Source organism: Lutra lutra, chromosome 9 (assembly GCF_902655055.1).
Source record: "Lutra lutra chromosome 9, mLutLut1.2, whole genome shotgun sequence".
Lineage (NCBI taxonomy): Eukaryota > Metazoa > Chordata > Mammalia > Carnivora > Mustelidae > Lutra > Lutra lutra.
The window spans coordinates 40,842,801-40,862,584 of record NC_062286.1 but is presented as its reverse complement, the minus strand read 5'-3'; the positions used below and the strand labels follow the sequence as shown (position 1 = coordinate 40,862,584).

At 53.9% G+C, this 19,784-nt stretch overlaps 2 protein-coding genes across 7 annotated transcripts in view; one reads left to right on the top strand and one right to left on the bottom strand.

The window, feature by feature from the left end:
- Positions 1 to 6,566, top strand: part of ELMOD3 (ELMO domain containing 3) — a 29,776-nt gene extending 23,210 nt beyond the window's left edge. Inside the window, exons 10-14 of one of the 4 annotated variants that reach the window (XM_047744291.1) lie at positions 736 to 891; positions 2,705 to 2,781; positions 3,031 to 3,158; positions 3,659 to 3,844; positions 5,678 to 6,566. In XM_047744291.1, the coding sequence (XP_047600247.1) occupies positions 736 to 891; positions 2,705 to 2,781; positions 3,031 to 3,158; positions 3,659 to 3,844; positions 5,678 to 5,712 (582 nt within the window). In that variant the 3' untranslated portion in view covers positions 5,713 to 6,566. Of the gene's footprint in view, positions 1 to 735; positions 892 to 2,704; positions 2,782 to 3,030; positions 3,159 to 3,658 lie in introns of all 4 variants that reach the window. The other 3 variants (XR_007129917.1, XM_047744292.1, XM_047744290.1) reach the window with 3 other exon arrangements.
- A 145-nt stretch (positions 6,567 to 6,711) lies between these two features.
- On the bottom strand, positions 6,712 to 18,061 carry CAPG (capping actin protein, gelsolin like). Of its 3 annotated transcripts, none has more exons than XM_047744299.1 (10): positions 17,939 to 18,061; positions 12,738 to 12,773; positions 12,384 to 12,556; positions 12,131 to 12,285; positions 11,761 to 11,928; positions 10,391 to 10,540; positions 9,952 to 10,044; positions 9,361 to 9,493; positions 7,671 to 7,759; positions 6,712 to 6,891 (listed from the first exon to the last, which is right to left on the bottom strand). In XM_047744299.1, exons 2-10 carry the CDS (start codon positions 12,758 to 12,760, stop codon positions 6,826 to 6,828), a joined length of 1,050 nt encoding a protein of 349 aa, XP_047600255.1. In that variant the 5' UTR covers positions 12,761 to 12,773; positions 17,939 to 18,061; the 3' UTR covers positions 6,712 to 6,825. The 3 variants fall into 3 exon arrangements, with proteins under 3 accessions (XP_047600255.1, XP_047600257.1, XP_047600256.1); XM_047744301.1 differs by having other exon boundaries at positions 17,925 to 17,966; XM_047744300.1 differs by lacking the exon at positions 17,939 to 18,061 and adding an exon at positions 17,751 to 17,918.
- Positions 18,062 to 19,784: the final 1,723 nt, after the last annotated feature.

Here is a 19,784-nt window from a genome sequence, read left to right as displayed (position 1 = left end):
ATTCTTGTTCTTGTTCCCTTATTAATTTTTAGACTGAGAAAAGGCAAAGGAGAGGGCAATCTTATACAAGGATGTGGTAGATAGGCGGTTCGTGAAGGTGTAAATGTGCTGCCGCTGACCTCAGCCGCTCACGTTGAGGCAAGGATGACGATCATGAACCGTTGTTAGCACCTCCTCAGACCAGCACCGTGCTTAGTGTTTTGCGCATGTGATCTAGATTACTTGTGACAGTAACTCTGGGAGTAGGTCCTGGGATAGATGGTAGAAACTGAACTGTAGGTGATAAAACCTATCTCGGGGAGTGTGATGTTAGTGACTTGACTCCATCCAGCATGGCACGTGTGGCAGAGTCCCCAGGACCACCCTCAGGGTCGAGGATGTGCTGGGAGGACTCACGGAACTTGGTCTGTAGTTGTACACACAGCTCTCATCTAGTCCAGCAAAAGCAAAACCAGCAGAGGGAAGGAGCGCATGGGACAAAACTGTAGGAAGTCGGGTGGGCTTCCTTCCGAGTCCTCTCCTGGTGGAGTCACACGGGACACACTTAATTCCTCCAGCATTGAATTGTGTGGCATGGGAAATGTTACCAGCCAGGGAGCTCACTATGGAGAGACTCAGTCCCCAAGGTTTTAAGGGGGGGCACTCGTGCATACACCATCTGTGTGGCACATACCCAAATGCCAGAATCACAGAGAAAAAGCAGATATTCATAAACCGCATTGTTTGCACAAACAGCTTAGGTGCATGAGTCATCCTGAGGGAATGGTGGGACCCCTTCCCAAATCCAGGTTCCCACCCCTGGCCAGCCAGGAGCCACCCCTGCAAGCAGGCCTTTCTAAGGACAGCGGTCTCAGGCCTGGTGCGTTAACTCTTCCTGCACGGCACTCAAAGGTACTTCCTTTTCAGTTTTAAGACATGGGAAAACTAAGTCTCACAGAGTTCAGGTGGCCTTTCTAAGGACGCAAAGCTAGTAGGTGGCCAGGCCAAGATCTGGAACCCAGATGTCACAGAAGACCCTGAGAAAATTCTTTGTGGAGCCAGAAGGCCCTCAACAGTTTAGTGCTGTCAGACAGAACTTTCTGCAATGAAGGGAATGTCCTATATCAGCGCTGTCTGAGACAGAAACTACTGAGCGCGCATGGCTATGGAACACTTGAAATAGGACTAATAGGACTGAAAACTTGAGTCTTTTTCAACTAAGGAGTTGAATGTTTAAGTTTGTTTAACTTTTTTTAAAGAGATTTTGTTTATTTATTTGAAAGAGAGAGCACAAGCAGGGTGGTGCGGGGAGGGGCAGAGGGAGAGGGAGAAGCAGACTCCCCACTAAACAAGGAGCTTGAGCCTGAGCCTGAGGCAAAGGCAGACACTTCACCGACTGAGCCACCCAGGTACCCCAATGTTAATTTTTAAATTAATTTTAAAAATTAAATTAAATTTAATCAGGGCATGATCCCAGGGTCCTGGGATTGAGCACCTCATTGGGCTCCCTGCTCAGCGGGAATCCTGCTTCTCTCTCTTCGACTCCCCTGCTTGTGTTCCCTCTCTCTCTGTCTCTCTCTCTTTCTCTCTCTGTCAAATAAATAAAATCTTTGAAAAAGATAATAAACTTAAATAGTTCTGTGTTGCTACTTACTATCATAGTGGACAGCACAGTTTTACATCATAATGTAATGGCTTTTTCTTCTCAGGGGAAGCAGATGGGATAGACTTTGGCTCTTGTTCTAAACTAATGAGTGCACTGTTCTGTGGGGCCCTCTCAGTGGGTGTCCTTGAGTATGTGCAACGGTGGAAACTAACATATAATATATGGAAATGTCCTGGGAAAAGCCCCTCTACATTTTCTTAGTTTTTTGTTATGAAAAAATGGGAAGGATGGGGCACCTGAGTGGCTTGCTGGGTTTAGCATCTGACCCTTGGTCTAGCTCAGGTCTTGATCTCAGGGTCACAAGTTCAAGCCCTGCATTGGGATCCACACAGGGTGTGGAGCCTACTTTAAAAAAATAAAAAAGAAAGGAGCATGCCCCTCCAAAAAATAAAGCATTAAAGTGGACCCCACAGGGAATTCTGAGGCCCTCCTGGGGAAGCAGCCCTGCTGAACCCCATGCTGCCCCCTCTCTGACCTGCACAGCTAGTTCTCAGGACTCTGTTACTGACAAATGGGTACTGACAAAAAGTCAGCAAGTCGGGCTGACTTTCTACCTGTGCTGTCTACTTTTGAATGAAGTGCTTATAAGCAGTCAAATAAAAAGACACCTAGAAAAGGGGAGAAGAGATTGTAGGAACCCGTACGGTTAGCTAACCGAGCCCCACCCCTCCTGTGTTCACCCTGACCCCAGGGGGTGGTGCGGTGCTTGGGCAGCACCATGGTGGGTCTGGTGAATGAAGGTCAAGGAAAGCCCATGGGTCAGGATGGCGAAGAGACTGGAGAGCTAGCATGGGGGTTATGCCTGCCGGGAGTGAATTATCCTCAGTTGGGATCCTGGTTGCAGCCCCTCAGGGAGATCACTTCAGGTCGATGAGTCCCAACCTCCTCATCTGGGAAATGGGATGATTAGTGCGAAAATCAAGTGTGGCATCAGCAATGTGAGCTGTCGCCTCTGGGCCGTAGCTGCCCCTGCTTACAGCGGGCCTTGCTGGGCTGTGGATAGTGGCTCCAGAAGGCAAGAGCCGGGGCTGCTGCTGACCCCTGCCCACTCCATTCCAGCAATTCCCCTTCTGTCTGATGTCCGTGAACATCACCCGCATCACAATCCAGGCCTTAAGGGAGGACAGCCTCTCCAGGTGAGTCCCCGCTGCTTGGTCCTGGCTGCTGGCTGGCTGACAACAGTGACCCAGCAGAGCCTGCTTCCCTCCCATCCCCACGCCATTCTCCCTGCTCTCTCTGGGGAGCCCGTGCCCATCTCCCAACCCTGCCCTGGGGTTGAAGGCTGTGTGGGGAATGGCTCGCTGGGGGAATGGGGCTGGCCGAGGCACCCAGCTGTCAGCCGTGGTCTGTCGGCTGCTGGGCACACCACCCCGCTTGTGCCGCAGGGAGTGTAACCGGCAGCAGAAGGTGGTCCCCGTGGTGAACAGCTTCTATGCCGCCACCTTCCTCCGCCTCGCACATGTCTGGAGGACGCAGCAGAAGACCATCGCTGACTCTGGCCTTGTCCTCAAAGGTGTGCTCTTTCTTCTTGGAGAGGCCTGAACTCCCTAGCATCCCTCTCCCCAGATTCAGGGACCCCAGGGTGGTGGCTAGCCTGGTTTGGACTGTGCTTCCCTTCCCCCCAGCACCCCCACTCACATCCTCTCAAGCTCCAGCTTCTCAAAGTCTCCATCAGCCCACCCTCTGGAGCCTGCTCGCTCTCCTTTCCCTGCCACCTGTCCTCCCTTTCTGGCCTCAGACCTAGGGTGGTCATGGTTTCTAATCAAAAGCTGGGCCCAACAGTTGGACTAACCATTCCAAGTTGAGACTGTCCTGGTCAAGGTAGAAGTCGTGGTTGCTGTGGCTTTTTCTGGTCTGTCATCCTCCCTCTCTGGTGACCCTCCATCTTAAAACACTCCTTCACCCTTCTCCCCGCGGGGTCTGGGATGAGAGCGCTGCCTAGAGCTGCTGGGCCCAGACTAGTGTGCGTCCAGAACCCCATCAAGCCTTTTGTTCTCCAATCCTCTGTTCCAGACTTGGAGGTGTTGGCCAAGAAGAGCCCCAGGCGGCTGCTCAAGACCCTGGAAATCTACCTGGCTGGAGTGTCAAAGGGACAGGCCTCATTGTTGGAAGCACCGAAATGCTATGGGCCACAAGCCCCTCACTCCAAGGATCTCACCTTCACAGGCGTGTGTGACCTGCCACCACATTCATCCGAAGGCACGTGGCTGATCTGACCAGCCCAAGGCTGACAGAGACACTTAAAGGCTGGGCCAGAGGGGCTTGGGAGGGTGCATGGGGCATTGTCCCAGGAGTACCCTGGCTGGGCCTGGTTGGGGAGGCTAAGGACTCTCACCCAGTGAGACTTTCAGGTTAGTTAGACCCATCCCACTCTCCACAGACCCACCTCCAGAGCAAGAATTTGCCGTAATTGGAGCTGAGTTAGTTGAGAATTGGTTTCCAGGTGAACAAGTGGATGGATCATGAGGTGGGAAGGCCCTGCGTGGATGTTCCCCGTATCCCGCTGAGAGATATTCCCACACAGAGGGGCCAGAATTCTGAGTCACTGGGCAGCAGGGCTCTCAGGCTGTGGGTGTCCACAACACAGGGACCTGCAGCTAGAATTTGAAGGGAGAAGGTAGCCATCGTAGCTGCCAATGCAGCAGCATGAACCAGGGCAAGAGGCCTTCTCTCCATCCTCTCCCAAGCTGGTAGCCGGGCCCCTGGGGGTTTCTGGTCTGGACTTATCCCACCCTCCCCTCTCCCTATCCCTTAGTTTATGTCACAGAACCAGCTTTCTGGTGGGTATCTCCATTGCTGCCCACCCTGCCCATCCCAGCTGTCTGCCAGCTGGGCAACCCCCTGCTGCACGCCCCCTGCCCCGTGGAGGTATGCACTTCCCATCAGGGGTGGTTTTCTGGCCTGGTTGAAGAAAGGAAGAGATTCACAAACCAGCAGTTTTTAACCCACTGAGCCACCCAGGTGCCCCACAAACCAGCAGTTTTTGAATAAAAGAATTGTTCTAGGTCAGGGGCCCCAAGTGTTTTCCTCTAAGACAAGCCTCCAAGACAAGCTTCGTACCTTGCTGTGGTCCTGTTCCAGGGCCTGGTAAGAGCCAGGGGCTCCAGGAGAGAAGGCTGCTCTGCCCTGGCCAGGCTCTCACTGAGGGCATGTGGTGTCCATCCTGCACTTAGAGGCCCAGACTCCTTGCATACTCTAGCTAGGGGGAAGGGTGGTCCTGGCTCTGGTTATGATTGCTGTGAGGCCCCCACATGTTTTTCCTACATTGGCTTCTGGGGAAGCTAGTAGCTCTGTTGCTCCATTGCTCCCGGTCAGGGTGTCCTAAGCTGGGGAGACCCCACTACACTGCTCTGTCCTCTGTACCCCTTCAAGTAGACCCATGGAAGATCACAGTCTCACCCCTACACACTTCTCCAAGTCCAACCCTCTGGAGCTGGGGTGCAGTGCTGAGGTGAGACAACACAGCCCCCCGGTACAGCAGAGAACTCCCCACCGTTGTTAGCAGGATGCCTCAAGGCCGGGGCTGGTAATGGACTGCAGTTTGCCTTGCACCATCCTGGCCCAACCTGAACTAATCCTTCGTCCCCTTTACTTCCCCCAATCTGGGTTCTTAGTGGGCCTGTAGGGGTGGCCAAGAGCATCCTGAGCTTGGTGGGGCAGGGGCGCAGAAAGGCTACGACCCAACCTCCACTTGAGAGTGTCCGTTCTGTAGCTCCTCCCCTGCAGATTCCTTCCACTTGCTCTGCAGAAGGCTAATTCTGCAGACCGGACAGACAACACCCAGTAGCCTGCAGCATGGCTGGGGACCAGTCCACATGGGCTTCTAGCTGGAGAGGCCAGTGGCCTCTGTGAGAGTCCTTTCTAACTAAGTCACTCCCCATGTAATGCCTCCGGAGTGCTCAGCTTCAGACCTTGGGACATTAGCAACAGCACAGTCCAGGGATTAAGTTGTGGTTCTCTTGGGGAAGGGGGAGGGGGGCCAAAACCCTTCGGAAGTAGATGCAAACATCTTAACCTGTGCATTTTTCTTAGGAAGGGCCTATCTAGGCCTTCCACGGGAGATGTAAAATGCTTCACGACCCTACAAAGGTCAGAACCACGGATCTGGTGCCCCTCCTTCTCGCTCTCCTTTGCGAATCATCCCTGGCACATGCTGTCTCCGTAGGCTGTCGGGTGGACTCCCACACAGCTCCCCAGAGAGAAGACGGGGGGATACGTAGAGGAGCTGAGCTGATTTCCCTGTGCTGCTTTGCACGAAATCAAGACGAACTTGGTTGGAATTTGTTGGGGATGGAAGAATCAGCCGATCAGAGCTCAGAAGCCACATAACCCTTGGGGCCCAGGGGTGGGAGTGGGTCAGGACAGCCGCAGCTCAGCCTACCTCCTGAACTCCAGTTCAGACTTACCCAGCCTTGCTCCTGCCCCCGGACTGAGCACTCTGGGCCACTCCGTTCTCCCATTTGGCTCTCTAGCCTGGTTTTCCAGCCACCACCCCATGATACGAAAGAATGGCCTAGACAAGGAAAAGTAACTTGGCCAGGACGACCCAGAAGCAGGGTAACCCACAAACCAGACTCCGTGAGTCTCCACACTAGCCTGGGGTTTCCCTGGCCCTCCAGTGGCCCTGTTCCCATCGGCCTAATGTGATGCGATGCGCCCCCGAGGTGACAAGCCAGACTTGTGTGCAGCGGCAATAAGCTATCCTCCTGGTCAGCAAGCATGTCGTCCAGGTGCCGCCTCACAGTGGGTTCTCAGGGCAGCTGAGGAAATCGCAGCTCAAACAGAACTGCGTCCCCAGCCTCGTCCCAGCTGGGGACGTGTGACGGAACTGAACCCCAGTGGCAAGCAGTGCCCAGATCCAGGGCTGTGCCTCCTCCCCACCGGGCTCCCCAAAGTCCCCACCAGCTATCTGGAGCTCCGGGCCCCACCGCTTCGAAAGTCTGCCCCAGCCCCTGAGTGGGACGACGGGGGATTGCTGGGCCCTCCTCTACTCCTGCCCCTGGATGAGCCCTGATGGCAAGCGGGGGAGTGAGGATTAGCTCAGGGCAGGCGGTGAGGGCAGAGGGTCAGGAAAGCACTCATCTCCTTTATTGAACAGCCTCGGGGCCACCTCTGCACTGACCAGGCAGCCAGAGGAGGAGAAAGCGGGCAGGAGGCGGGGGTCAGGGAGGCGCACACCCTCATTTCCAGTCCTTGAAGAATTGCTTGAAGATGGGGCTCTCACGGCCCTGGGGCAGAATCTCCACCTGCAGGAAGACCGGGAGAGAAGTCTAGCCCACGAGGTTCCACCAGGCAAGGCCAGAGTGGAGCCGTGGAGCAGGGTGCCGGCTGCCAGGCCCGAGTCCACATGGCCGCCCAGGCCACGGATGCTCCTGGCCAAGAAATAAGCCAAGAGATGGGACACAGCTGAGAAAACAGACGGCGTCAAGCACTTGGGTGCATAGTCCGAGAGATGCAGCTGTCATCTCTGAGCCTTATCAGCTCCCCTTGGAATGACTCATGGAGTCACCGTGCTGGGGCAACAGGGGCAGGACGAGCCGGAGAGCAGGGCCCAGAGGAGGCACACAGGCTGCCCACACCAGGCTCTCTGGGCTGCCAGAGGAGGGCTGCCCAACGTCCCCTCAGAAAACTCTGTGTACTTTTGGGACGCCTGGGTGTCTCAGTCAGCTGAGCATTTGACTCTTGGTTTCGGCTCAGGTCATTATCTCAGGGTCGTGAGATAGAGCCAGCACTGAGCAGAGTCCGCTGTTCTCCTTCCCTCTCCCCCTCTGCCCCTCCCCCATCATGCTCGTGTGCGAGCTCGCTCTCACTCAGATAAATAAATCTTTTAAAAAGGAAGAGAAAACACCATGTACTTTTAAATGTTGAAGGATTAAAAGGGCTTTCAACCTGGAGGGGCCCGTAGGGAGGCCTGACTGTTCCTGACTGTGCCCAAGGATTTCCAGCCCTTCTTGTCCGGTCTGCAGGTTAGGAGGCCACCGGAAGAGCCCCAGGAGGGGGAGGGGGGCACCAGGCTTCTCCTCACCTGAGTGTTGGGGGCATATCGCATGCGGGAGATGAAGTCCTCAGCCACTTGGAGAGCCGCCTGCCGCTCCTTCTCGTTAGCTTTTCGCCCTGGATCAATCAGAAGGGGAATTTTTTAAAAAGAGCAGGGACCCTCTCTAGCCTACATCCCATTTCCTCAAGGAAAGTGATGGGGGGAGCGGTCCATAGATAGCTGGCAGCTTCTCAAACAAATAGACCAGGAGGTGCTAAGATGCTGAGGAGTCTGGAGGTGTGAAGTCAGGCCTGGAGACTTCTCCTAATCTGGCAGCTCCAAATGGGATGGAAACTCTTCTTTCTGCCTGCTCTAATGGAAACCTTCTGCTCGGACCAGGGTCCCATGGATGCTCAGAGTTAGTGTTCCCCGTGGCATGAGACTCTAAGTCGAGAGCCCCATGCAGGACACCTTACCGCTGGAGTCTGTCAACTGTACTGTTGACAAGTATCAACAAGTATCAAGCCTTTTGTGTAAACCTAAATAGGACAAAAGGCTGTGATTTATTATTACCTCACTCCCATGATGCCAGAGCTTATAAAAAGCAAGACCATACAGTTATCCATCCCCTCCTGTGGTCAATCCTGTTAGTGTAAGATGTGCTCTAGGTAAGGCAAAATACTTCTCTTGCTAGCTCCCAATTTTCTTTTTGTTTGTTTTTCTTCTCTGGTTTCTCTTTCCAAAATGATTCGCTTCTTTGCTTGGGGTTAAATTCCCTTCCGTGGACATGTGGGAACCCCTCAAGCTCGGGACTGGTTCCATGGGAAAGGTACCTTGTGGCAAGCGGGGAAAGGCAGCCCCAGTGTCCAGTCTCCCACCATCCCCGCCCCAGCTCACATAAAGCAAGGAGAGCAGCTCCTTGCTGCTCTGGCCCTTCCCTGAGCCCAGAGTATTACTGGCCAGTAGCAGCTACCCTGGGACCGCCTAATCCCTGCCCATCTTCCTCCCCAGGTTAGGGCTGCGGGTTTCTCTGGGCTTTGGTTGCCCCCACAAATATTTATTGAGCAAATGCTATTTCGCCACAACACTGGAGATGATATTGTTCCTGCTCTCAGGAAGGTTATAATCTGGTCAGGGAGGTAAGACACACTCGAGAAAAGAGAAGCATGGAGAAAGAAGTTCCCAGGGTCAGTCGGAGACTCAGAGATTTGTTTCAACATTTTTGGAGTTAAACCAAGCGAACAAGCTTGTACACAACGGTGTTTCTATCTCCAGCCAATATAATTTCTTGGGAAAAACAAGTTCTACTAGTTCATTACCCAGGGCACCAAGTGAGAATTAATTTATCTAAAATTTCTGTCATACCCCAAGGCAGAATGGCAAGACTGGGGTCCCAGCAGCCCTGAAGGCCTAGGGGTGCTCTAGGACAGCAGTCCCCAAAGTGTGATCCTGGACCAGCAGCAAGGCCTGGGAACCAGTTAGATATGAAAATTCTTTGGTGGGGGGGGGTAGTGTCCAGCCATCCGTTCTAACAGGCCCTCTGGTGATTCTAAGGCTTGCTGATACTTCAGAACCCCTGCCTGGAATTTAGGGGTGGGAACAGCAAAGAGAAAAGGCTCAGCAGCTCCCTGGTGCTGTTTTTGAAAGCAATCAGGCAGGCTGAGCCCCACAGTGGGAAGCATGCCCAGGTCTGAGCAGCTGCAGGGGCCTCAGGCTAGAATGGAGAAGCCACGTGTACCTTTCCAGATGTAGATCTTGCCACAGAGCCCATTGTCCAGCACGAAGCAGTCATCAGACAGCAGCAGCTCAAGGGCAAAGGGACTGGAGTCGGCCACCTTGGTCAGGTTCATCTGTCCGGTGGCATCGGAGACCTGGGGGAGGATGGACAGTGCCAGATCCCACCCGCTGCCCCCAGCACACAGCCCTAACCTCCGCCCCTAGACCACAGTCCCCAAGGTCCCCACTCATGGCCCCAGCCCAAGGAGCGGAGAGGAGACTGGGCACACCAACCCTCATGTCAGCCTCAGTCACTGCGGCACCAAGGCCCTGCATCCATTTGGAAATTAAGTGGACTCCAAATTACAAATGAATGCAATGAACCCAAAAAAGTAAAGCTCAGCATTGGTTTCACACTTCCTTTTCCAAGAATAGGGGAGAAGTGAAGTGGTCTTTATCTCCTCAGAAGGGCTGGGCATCCATCCGTTTCCCATCCTCACCTCGCTCGGAGCCCCGGAGAAGCCACCCTGCTGCATGACCCAACCTTCCCCGGGCTTCCCCCTCTCCCTTCAGCACACCCTGCCCCGGCTCAGGGCAAGCCCAGAGTGCCCACCTTATACAGAGCTGCGGCCTGGGCGTTTGTCCGGTCAGCTGTGAGGTCTTCCTCGGGGTTGCCCTCCTTCAGAGCTGGCTTGGGGCCCAGGACCTAGAGGGGCCACAGCAGGCCAGGTTTCTAGGGACTCCTGGGCATCTGCCCCAGACCTTCCCAACCCATCATGCCTGAGGCTATCGCGTCTGGGGGAGGCAAACCGTGTCCTGCACGAGGGCACCCAGCAGAGGCGAGTGAGGACTGGGTCCAGCCCAGTCCACCTGCCAGGGCACTGGTCCATCCACCCAGAGGGGCGCTTTATTCTGAATTGCACAAAGCACCCTGTGAGAAGCCACAGCCCTAAGCAGTACCCCCAGACCACCCATCCCCACCCCCACCCTCCTCTCCTGACCACCCTCCTCCCCCCAGCTTCTCCCGGCCGCCCACCCCAACGTCCCCCAACCTGGATCATCTCGGCGGGCTCTTCCCCATCCGTGACAATCTCCACCTGGGCCTTGCCCTGCCGCTCACTGTCCCGGATGGCCAGGGCCAGGTCCCGCGCCTTGTTGCGCTCCAGGATGTTGGACTTGCCACCACACCAGGCGAAGATGTTCTGGGGGGAAGAGGGGAGGCTCAGCTGCCTGCATCCAGCCTGCATCCAGTCTGTTGTGTGCATGTGTGTGTGTGGCGGGGGCGGGGATGGGGGTCCTGAAGAACTGCCCCGGGGGGCAAGACCATCTAAGACAACACGACACTTTTTGCGAGAGTGTTTCTGTGGCCAGCCTGTGTCCCTCCTGCTTTCCTTTTCTCCACAAGGCTCACCCGCAAATACATAAAGTCTTGATCTTGTCTGTAATCTATCTCCCCTGACTAGAAAGTAAGCTTCACTAGGGCAGGAGTGTTTTGCTTTGCTTTGCTTTGCTTTGTTCACAGCCGTGTCCCCAGTACTCAAACAGAGACTGGCACATATCCAGACACATATTAAATATTGAATGAATGAATGAATGAATGAGTGAGGGAAGGGGTGAATGGCACCCTTGAGCCCTGTATCTCACACCACCACCCGCACCCTGCTGAGCTCGTCGCCTCCCTCCACTCACTACTGCTCACCCTCCTCACACACTGCCGGAGGCCAGCTTCCTGCCTGGAGCCTTCAGTACAAGGTGCAGTCCAGACTCCTCCAACAGTCTCAGGACCTGCGTCTCAGGCTCCGCAACAATTTTTGCTCCCACAGCTCCTGTCCCCACTCAGGGTCCCAGCCCAGCTAGTCCCCTCCCTGCCCTCAGCATGTGTTTCTGCATCTCTCCCCCTTCAGTGCCTCAGTCTCACCTCTCCTGTCCCTTCACCGGGGGAGGCAAGTCCCCCCTTCGAGAGGGTCTAGTCAGATGGCTCCTGCCTGGGACAGTGGCGTCAGTGCCCGCTAGAGGGAGCCCTCCCGGCCCCAAGCACCCTCAGCACAGGTCCTGCCTCTCCGAGTCCTCATTGCATCCCAGGGAGCATTACAGCAGGTGACAGGCCTGTGTGGGCTGCCTTCCCAGGGCAAGCCATCTGTGGTCCCTGGGCAGACTCCGAGTAGGCATCAGAGACTCACTGAGTGAATGGCTGAGCGGACAAATGAATGAGAGGTCTGGCCGGTGCGACCTCGGAGCTACAAAGGCTCCAAGAGGAGGAGACAGTGGGCTGCCGTGTTAGAGACCCTGGCTAGACGGCAGAGGAGGTCTGTCTTTCTGAATGTAAAATGTTTTCTAAAGGCTGGAGCGGCTTCTCTCCTGCTCCCTGGCACTCGTAAAAGCCGGGTGCCCACACGGCGCTCAGCCCCACCAGCCTGCTCACCTGGCCCAGGTCCAGGATGAAGCAGTCCCCGGTGTTGAAGCTGTCCCAGCTCAGTGCCCGCTCGGTGGCCCGGATGTTCTTCTTCCCTTTCACCTGGTACAGTTTCTTGATGGCAGCTGGAGTGGCCCCAGGGGAGGTCTTGTGAAATGCTGACTCCACTCCGCCCTCCTGCAGCCCAGACCAGCCAACCTTAGCGGGCTGATGGGAGGCCCCCAGCCTGCCACAGCCCCTGCCAGTGGGGGATGGGCGGAAAGTAGGGAGGACCCAGGCCTGAGGGCGCCTGGGCCTCCTGCAGGGTGAGAACTGGCTGGAAGGAGGAGTGGCTCGGAGAGAAGCCACAGGCTAACGGTGCCAGAAGGTGGGCTCTGACCTGGTACTTGAGGCCACGTGGGAAGTAGCTCATGAAGAGGTCGGACTCATTGCCCTGCACCTCTCGGTGCTGCACGGGCCGCTCCCCAAGCAGGGTGTTGAGATGCACGGCCAGCATAGCGCAGGCCCCCTGCTCGTCCCGGGAGGACTGCTGGCCTGCAGGGGCGGGGAGGGGCAGGCAAGGCCCATGAGACCCGTGCCAGCCCCAGCTCCCGCCGGGGCCACACCCCCAGCTCGGCCCGCAGCCTCCTTACCTATCCATAGGTGCAGGTGGGACAGCTCTTCCGGGCCATTGTGCAGCACAAGGTAGGAGTCCCCCGAGAAGAAGATGCCCTGGTTCTCACGTGCTACAGGCACTGGCTTCAGTTTCTCTACCCGCCATACATGCAGGCCAGGATCCTGCACTGAGGCTGGGAACGGAGAGCCGCTGCAGGAGGGAAGCGGGGGGTGGTGGTGGCCAGGCCCCAGAAGGAGTGGGCCCAAGCAGACACTGGGGAGGACCGGGGTGGGCGGGGGACTGTGGTGTGGGCATGAGGGAAGCTGTGAGGAGGGCAGCCCTTGAGGCAGAAGAAGCAGAGAAGGGAAAGGGGATGGGGCATATAGCCTACCTCTGGGGGAGGCGTGTGTACATGCTGTTTCCGATTCTAGAAAGACAGAAGAAGCATTATGATTACAAATGTTATGACAACCAGCCTTCACTTTGGTCTGGGGAGGCCTTTCCAGGTGTCAAATGCTATCATATTCATTAACAACTTCATCGCAAGAGCCCAAGAGATTACCCTGGCTCCATTCTGCAGGCAAAGACACTGAGGCTCAGAAAATCAAAGTCCAAAGCCACAAAGCTTGTGAGTGGCTAGTGAAAACTAGGTTTCTGACTCCTGGGCCAATATCTTTCTATTGCTGTGACCTCTCAGCCATACCTCTCCTCTGCTTCCAGACCCCTAACTCTGGTCCTTACACGAGACTGACTGACATACAGCTCTTTAAGCAATAACTGCTAATATTAGAAAAGTCAAAAATCAATAACTTAAGTTCCCACCATAAAAACGCCAGAGAAGGAAAAGCAAATTAAACCCAAAATAATCAGAAGAAACGAAATAATAAAAATAAGAGCAGAAATCAATAGAAATAAAAAAATATATATGGAGAGAAAATCAATGAAGCTGGGTTTTTTTTTTTTAAGATTTTATTTATTTATTTGACAGACAGAGATCACAAGTAAGCAGAGAGGCAGGCAGAGAGAGAGAGGGGAAGCAAGCTCCCTGCTGAGCAGAGAGCCTGATGTGGGGCTCGATCCCAGGACCCTGGCATCATGACCTGAGCCGAAGGCAGAGGCTTTAACCCACTGAGCCACCCAGGTGCCCCAAGAAGCTGGTTTTTGAAAAAAAAAAAAAAAATCAATAAAACTGATGAGCCTTTAGACAAACTGATTAAGAAAAAGAAAAGACACAAATTTCCAATTCAGAAATAAGAGAGATGATTCACTACAGATTCTACAAATATTAAAAGGACAAAGAGAACATTACAAAAACTTATGCCAATATATTCCAATATATGCCAATATATGAAATGGGAAAATTCCTTGAAGGATATAAATTATGAAAGTTCAATCAAGAAAAAATAGACTACCTGAATAGTTTTCATATCTATTAAAGGAACTGAATTTGTACTTAACCCTCTGCCTCTAATTCCAAGTCATGGTACATTCTTTTTTTTTTTTTCTTTTCATTCTTCCTTTCTTTCTTTGAAAGAGAGGGAAAGGGAGAAGCAGACTCCCTGCTGGGCAGGGAACCCCACCTGGAGTTCAATCCCAGGACCCTGGGATCATGATCTGAACTGAAATCAAGAGTTGGATGCTCAACTGAGCCACCCAAGCGACCCCCAAGACATGGTACATTCTACCAAAAATTTAAAGAAGACAAAGTACCGATTCTATTTTCCAGAAAATAGGAGAGAACTTTCCCAATTCATTCTATGCCACCAGCATTATCCTGATATAAAAAACAAGATAAATATATTATAGAAAAGAAAATTAGGATGTACCTGATTCTAGAAGGACCTTGAGGGACTGAGGAAATTTTTCCTCCCCCACACCTCAAATGTCATGTTATTCTATAGGTCAGTGAGAGCAATCTTTTTTGGACAAGTTACTCAAGAGGGAAATGGTAAAGGCAAATATTTCAAAAATATATATTATTTTTTTTAAAAAATCAGCAAATGCAATAGCTACAGCTTCACTCACCATCTGTTTCCTATGTTCCTATTACTACACAGATTTTTTTTCTTTCTTGGCTTAAAATGCACAGCCCACACTAGCCAGCACTGTAACACAATTCACGCTGTGCAGGTGAACAGCATCTGTTACTCAGGGTAAGGGCCTGGGGAATTTCAGGGTCAAGAGACAAACGGGCACCATGGGGAGCTTTTTGGGGCCTGGGGAAGCAGGAAGGGCGAAGAGCCATCCTTAGGGGATGGGCAAGGAGAGCAGAGGTTATTGGGTCTGAGCAGAAAACGGAGGGAAAACAGGAGCAGTGGTAATGGCTGTCAAAAACCGCGGGAATCATGACTTCTTTTCCATTCCTAACTCACAGCGGAGCTGAAGGCATTGTTTGGAATCACTCTTTCCCAAAGCAGGAGGCAGTGAGGGGAAATTTGGGGGAGGGAACCTTTAATGTTCCTCCATTCCACAAAAGGTCACATGCTTGCCCACATCCCTTGCCACAGGCCGCTCAGCCTGTGACTCAGGTCTAAAATGGTGGGGCGGCTCTCCCACGCCCCAGCCAGCAGGGAGAGATAGTGTGAACAAGAGGGCCAATTGTTAGCTTTACTATTTTCCTTTTCTGTCCTGACCGGGGAGCTCGGGCCATACCTCAGAAGCAGGCAGCTCCCCATCGGAACTGCGGGTCTCTGGGACCCACTTGGCCACCTGCTTCTTCATCATCCTCCCTGCCTGTTCAGATTAGCTTGGGATCTTATAAAAACACAGCTGCCCCAGCCCCAGGCCTGGAGATTTTGATCACAGAGGTGTGGAGTGGGGCCTGTGCATCTGCATTTTGAACATACGTTCCAGGTGATTCTCTGCTGCCCGTTAACTGGCCAGAAAGGCATCTCACAGCTGCCTGTACGTTAGAATCATCGAGCTCAAAAAAATATCCTAGTGTCCAGGCCACACACTAGAACAGTTAAAATCAAAGTTCTCGGGTGGAGCCGGGATGGAGGGCATGTGTGAGAAGTCCCAGGGAGACTCTAAAGTTCAGGTTCGGGGCGGGAACACCTGCCATCCCATCAGATCCCTGCCCCTTGATCTTCTGCTCTAGGGGCCATCAGACACCTCTCCCTTCCAGCGGCTCTGCCCAAGCCCACAGCAGCTTGAGCTTGCCCAGTGTGCACACCCACCCTCAAGTCCAGTGAAGACCCACCACCCTCCAGGCCCAGACCAAACCCCAGCTGTCCAATGAGCCTGCCAGGACGTTTGGCAGCCTCAGTCTTTTCCGGGAGCACTCCCAGCCCTCTCACTCAGGAGCAGATACTCCAGTCTCTACCTGCAGGTTGTCTATTAGGATGATCTGACAGCTTCACGTCTCAGCCACAGCCGCAGACTCGACTGACACTCCTGTGTTCCTCCAACAGCCCATGACAGGCTCCGTGCAATTCCATACAAAGTCTACACTGGGACCTTGGCACTGGGCAGAGTGATGGTGGGGGCACGCGAAATGAGAAAGAACAACCCATGTCTCATGGTCTACCTGGAGGAGGCAGAGCAGTCAGGAGCCATCACACCCAGTGGCGCCACGAACTTCCCCTAGGTGGGGAATGTCACAGAATCACAGATGTCAGCGTTAGAAGGGGCCTAAATACTTATCTAATCCTGTTCCGCATCTGCCTCCCAACACATGCCCATACGTACACAGTGCAGGAATCTCTTCTACAGCATCCCTCACCATCCTCCTCTTGCACACTTCTGCTGATGGGGAACTCACCACCTCACAGGACAGCCTCTTCCACAAATACCTCTCACCTTAAAACCTTTGCTTCTTCCCACTCTCGGAGTACTCTGAGTTATGGATCTGCCTACCTCCCCTACTAGGCTATAAAGGCCCTTTGGGCAGAGACAGTATTTTGCCTCTCTGAACATAGCTAGAACCTGAAGGGGAGCAAAATAGACCACCCCAAAATAAGCCTCTTTGGCATCTTGATTATTTTAAACCGGTTATTTTTAAGAAGCAGCAGACACAGGTAACATTCTGAAAACGAAGTAGAAGTTGTCCTTGGTAAGAGACATTTACACTTATAAGGGAAATCTCCCTTGGTAAGGGTGTCTCCCCACAGCATCAGGAAGGGAGCGGGTATGACTGTAGCAACTTATCAAAGGGGGAAGCAGCCACTTAAATCTTCATAACAATCTTTCCCTTGTTCATTATGCCTTTCCTGGTAACCTCCCGTAACTGACCCCCAACATCTTTTTTCTTTAACATAAGATAGTATTTAATGGTATTTCTAATGGCTTCAACCATTTCAGGGTGTTTTCCTGGGTCTCTCCCAAGTATACAGGGGTATACACGTGATTAAACTCTGTTTTTCTCCCGTTAATCTGTCTTGTATCAATTTACTAGTCCAGAATCTAGAAGGGAAGAAGGGAAAACTTTTCTGCCGCTACAAACCCCACCCTGTGCCAGGCACCCTGCGGGCGCTCAGAGCACATACAGGATACCTAGGACTTGTGGGGCTGTGATTCTGAGAGCAGCACAGCGGGAGCCCAAGAGAGCACGGGATTTCACAGGCTGGGACAGGTTGCAACAGCCCTAGAGCCAGAAAGCAGAAGCTGGGGAATCCAGTGAGACTGTCCTGAAGCCAGGAGTGGGGAGGGTGCACAAGGGCTTGGCCCTCCAACAGCCCTGACTTTGTTAGGATCCCGCCTTTGAGGACAGCCTGGGGGGCCTGGGGAGGAGGGTGCTGCTGTGATGCAGACCTTTAAGGCAATGCTTGACAACTGTCCGAACAGCTGTCCCTGCCTGCCCTCCTGTGCTCTCTCCGCCCTCCTCAGACACTGACTTTTGATCCGAACAGGTCCCTTCACCTCATGGTCCGTTTGCCTCTAGTTGTGAAATGAAACAGCCCTACCTCACTCCTCAAGAAAGGGTGGAGGGGCAAGCGTCAACACTAGAAATGACAGCAGGTCCCCCCAGCCTGGGACACGGGCATTCCCGGGGGGCAGGGGGGAGCTGGGTCCAGAGGCCTTGCCTGGGGACTCCCTAGCTAGTGCTCTTTCCCCTGACACCAAGTGGAGCTCCTACTCTTTCCCTCCTCCACCTTTCCCTCCCTCCTCCTCTCCTTCTTCTACCCCAGGCTCCGGAGCAGACCCTGGGCTGAGGTCTCATTATTGCAAAATAATGGGCTATGCGACAGTTTGAATTCAAATGCGCTGCCCTCTCCAGCAACCACTGCTGCCCACCCGTCTACAATCAGGCCAGTCCAGTCTCAGGGACCCGCATCCTCAAATCTGTCAGGATATCCGCACCTCCTCTCCGGCCAGGCAGGACACGCCTCACCCAGCAGTGGGTCCTCAGTATCCTGGGCACAACCCGCCCTCCTCCGGGGCAGCCGTGGGGCTCTAAATGTACCTGGAGCCTGGCACAAAGCTGCCAGGACAGCGGGCTGGGGGACACCGGTCCCGGACAAAGCGGCTTCCAGAAATGCGAGTCTCTGCTTCCAGACCCTGGTAGCCAGCCCTCCCCTGCCCGCGTTAGAGGGTCCCAGGCAGAAGTCCCAGGGGGCCGGCTTCTCCCTCACCCACCCCAGCCACTTTCACCTTTCCGCAGCGCTCCTTCCTGGCACTTCTGCTTTTCAGATTCTTCCTCCCAACCCCGCCCACCCAGTTTCTCACTTCCCGAGGTCCAGGGCCGGGCTGCCCCGCCCACCTGCCCCGCCTGGCTCCGCCCCCGCCCCCGTGGAGCTTGGTCCCCTCCCGCTGGGGGTGGGGGCGGGGGGGGACCGTGCTGAGGGGCCAGCCGGCCTCAATGAAGAAGGGCGAGCACTGGGGCCCAGCAGGGGATGCTGCCAGCTTGGCTTCTTGCTGGCACCCGGCGGGGCATGGGGTGCTAAAGTCCACTCCGGATGGAGGGGGGATTCCCCATAGTGGTCTCAGCCGGCTGCAGGCCAGGGTAGCCTCTGAGTCTGGGACCTGCGAGGAGGGCCCCAGGAGAGCTACCACACTCACCAGCCGCAGTCGGACCTCTCTGCCTGCCCCAGCCTCAGCTGGGTTAGTCATATTTCCTGGGTGGGGTCACTGCCTCTGCAGTGACTTTTTCCTCCTCTCCCAGACTTGTCTTTCTCCTTGCCCTGAATGCATACATTTGATTTTTTTTTTTTTTTTTTTAAAGCTAATGAGGGAGTGTCTGGGGTCTAGAAAACATTCTTTGCTGTGTCCTGCATTCAAAACGTCTCCCGAGTCTACCCTGGGTCATCTTCTCGTTCACCAGATGTTTGCTGACACACAGTCCTGGCACTGGGTGCTCTTAGGGACAGCAATAAAAGGAAGGGTGGTTTGGGGCACTTGGCTGGCTCAATGGGTAGAGCATGCGACTCATGATCTCGGGGCTGTGAGTTGGAGCCTCACATGGGCGCAGAGCCTACTTTAAAAAAAAAAAAAAAAAAAAAAAAGGAGTGGTTCTGTCTCAACCCTGGAGCCATCTTGCCTGCATCACATCACAGGACCCTGGAGCTAGTCTGGCCAGCTTGCTTGCTCACTTTCTAGAGGAGGATACTGAGGCCCTGTGAGCACAAGTGGCTTGCCCACGGTCCTGTGCGACCAGACGCAGGTCACACAGGAATGGGAGGCAGGGGCAGTGTAAGGGGGGAAGCCGCCATTTCTTTCTGAATCCATGCGGAGGGATGCAGAGTCTGCGTGAGATCCAGGAGAAAGTGGGCGCCCAGTTACTCAACCACACGTGTGGCTCTAGGGACTGGGGCCTGCTCTGGCCCAGCGCTGGTCAACAGGCTCGTTAAAGATAAGGCTCAGCCTTGAGAGGCAAAGGCCCCACCCAGGGGGCAGTGGTTTAGGCAGAACGAAGTCAAATCCACGTGTTAAAATTTCAAGACCAGAGCAAGATGGTAAATACTCTTTGGAGAATGCAGACTGGCTGACATCTGAGTGTCTTCATGGTCAAACTGCTGGTCTTTTTCATTTTTTTTTTTTAAAGCCCATGCAAGTTGGGTGACCTCCCCCATACCCCCCTTTTCTTTTTTAAGAAAGAGAGAGAGATTTATTTGAAAAAGAAAGTGAGATCACAAGTAGGCAGAGAGGCAGGCAGAGAGAGAGGAAGGGAAGCAGGCTCCCCGCTGAGCAGAGAGCCCGATGTGGGGCTTGATCCCAGGACCCTGAGATCATGATCAGAGCAAAAGGCAGAGGCTCAACCCACTGAGCCACCCAGGTGCCCCAAACTGCTGGTTTTAAATACAAGGTAATCTGAGCTGTAACACCCACAAGAGCCTCCTTGTCCCCACAAGAACCTGTGGCTGGGCAGATAACCTGGCAGAGTAGAAAGAGCTGAACAGTTTGACTACTTACTTGCTGTGTTCAATCTGGAGCCTCACCGTACCCAGTCTGTAAGTGGGCAGAAAGATAAAGGCAAAGATTAAATGAGATCATAAAATTA

Bases quoted from the DNA above. Each gene is read 5' to 3' on its own strand.
- CAPG (XM_047744299.1), bottom strand. From the start codon at position 12,760: ATGTACACACGCCTCCCCCAGAG. The intron at 10,045-10,390 runs GTTGGGGGACGT...TGGCCCCTCTAG, and splicing joins AGCCCGCCGAGATGATCCAG to GTCCTGGGCCCCAAGCCAGC. The intron at 6,892-7,670 runs GTGAGGAGAAGC...GTCTTCCTGCAG, and splicing joins GATATGCCCCCAACACTCAG to GTGGAGATTCTGCCCCAGGG.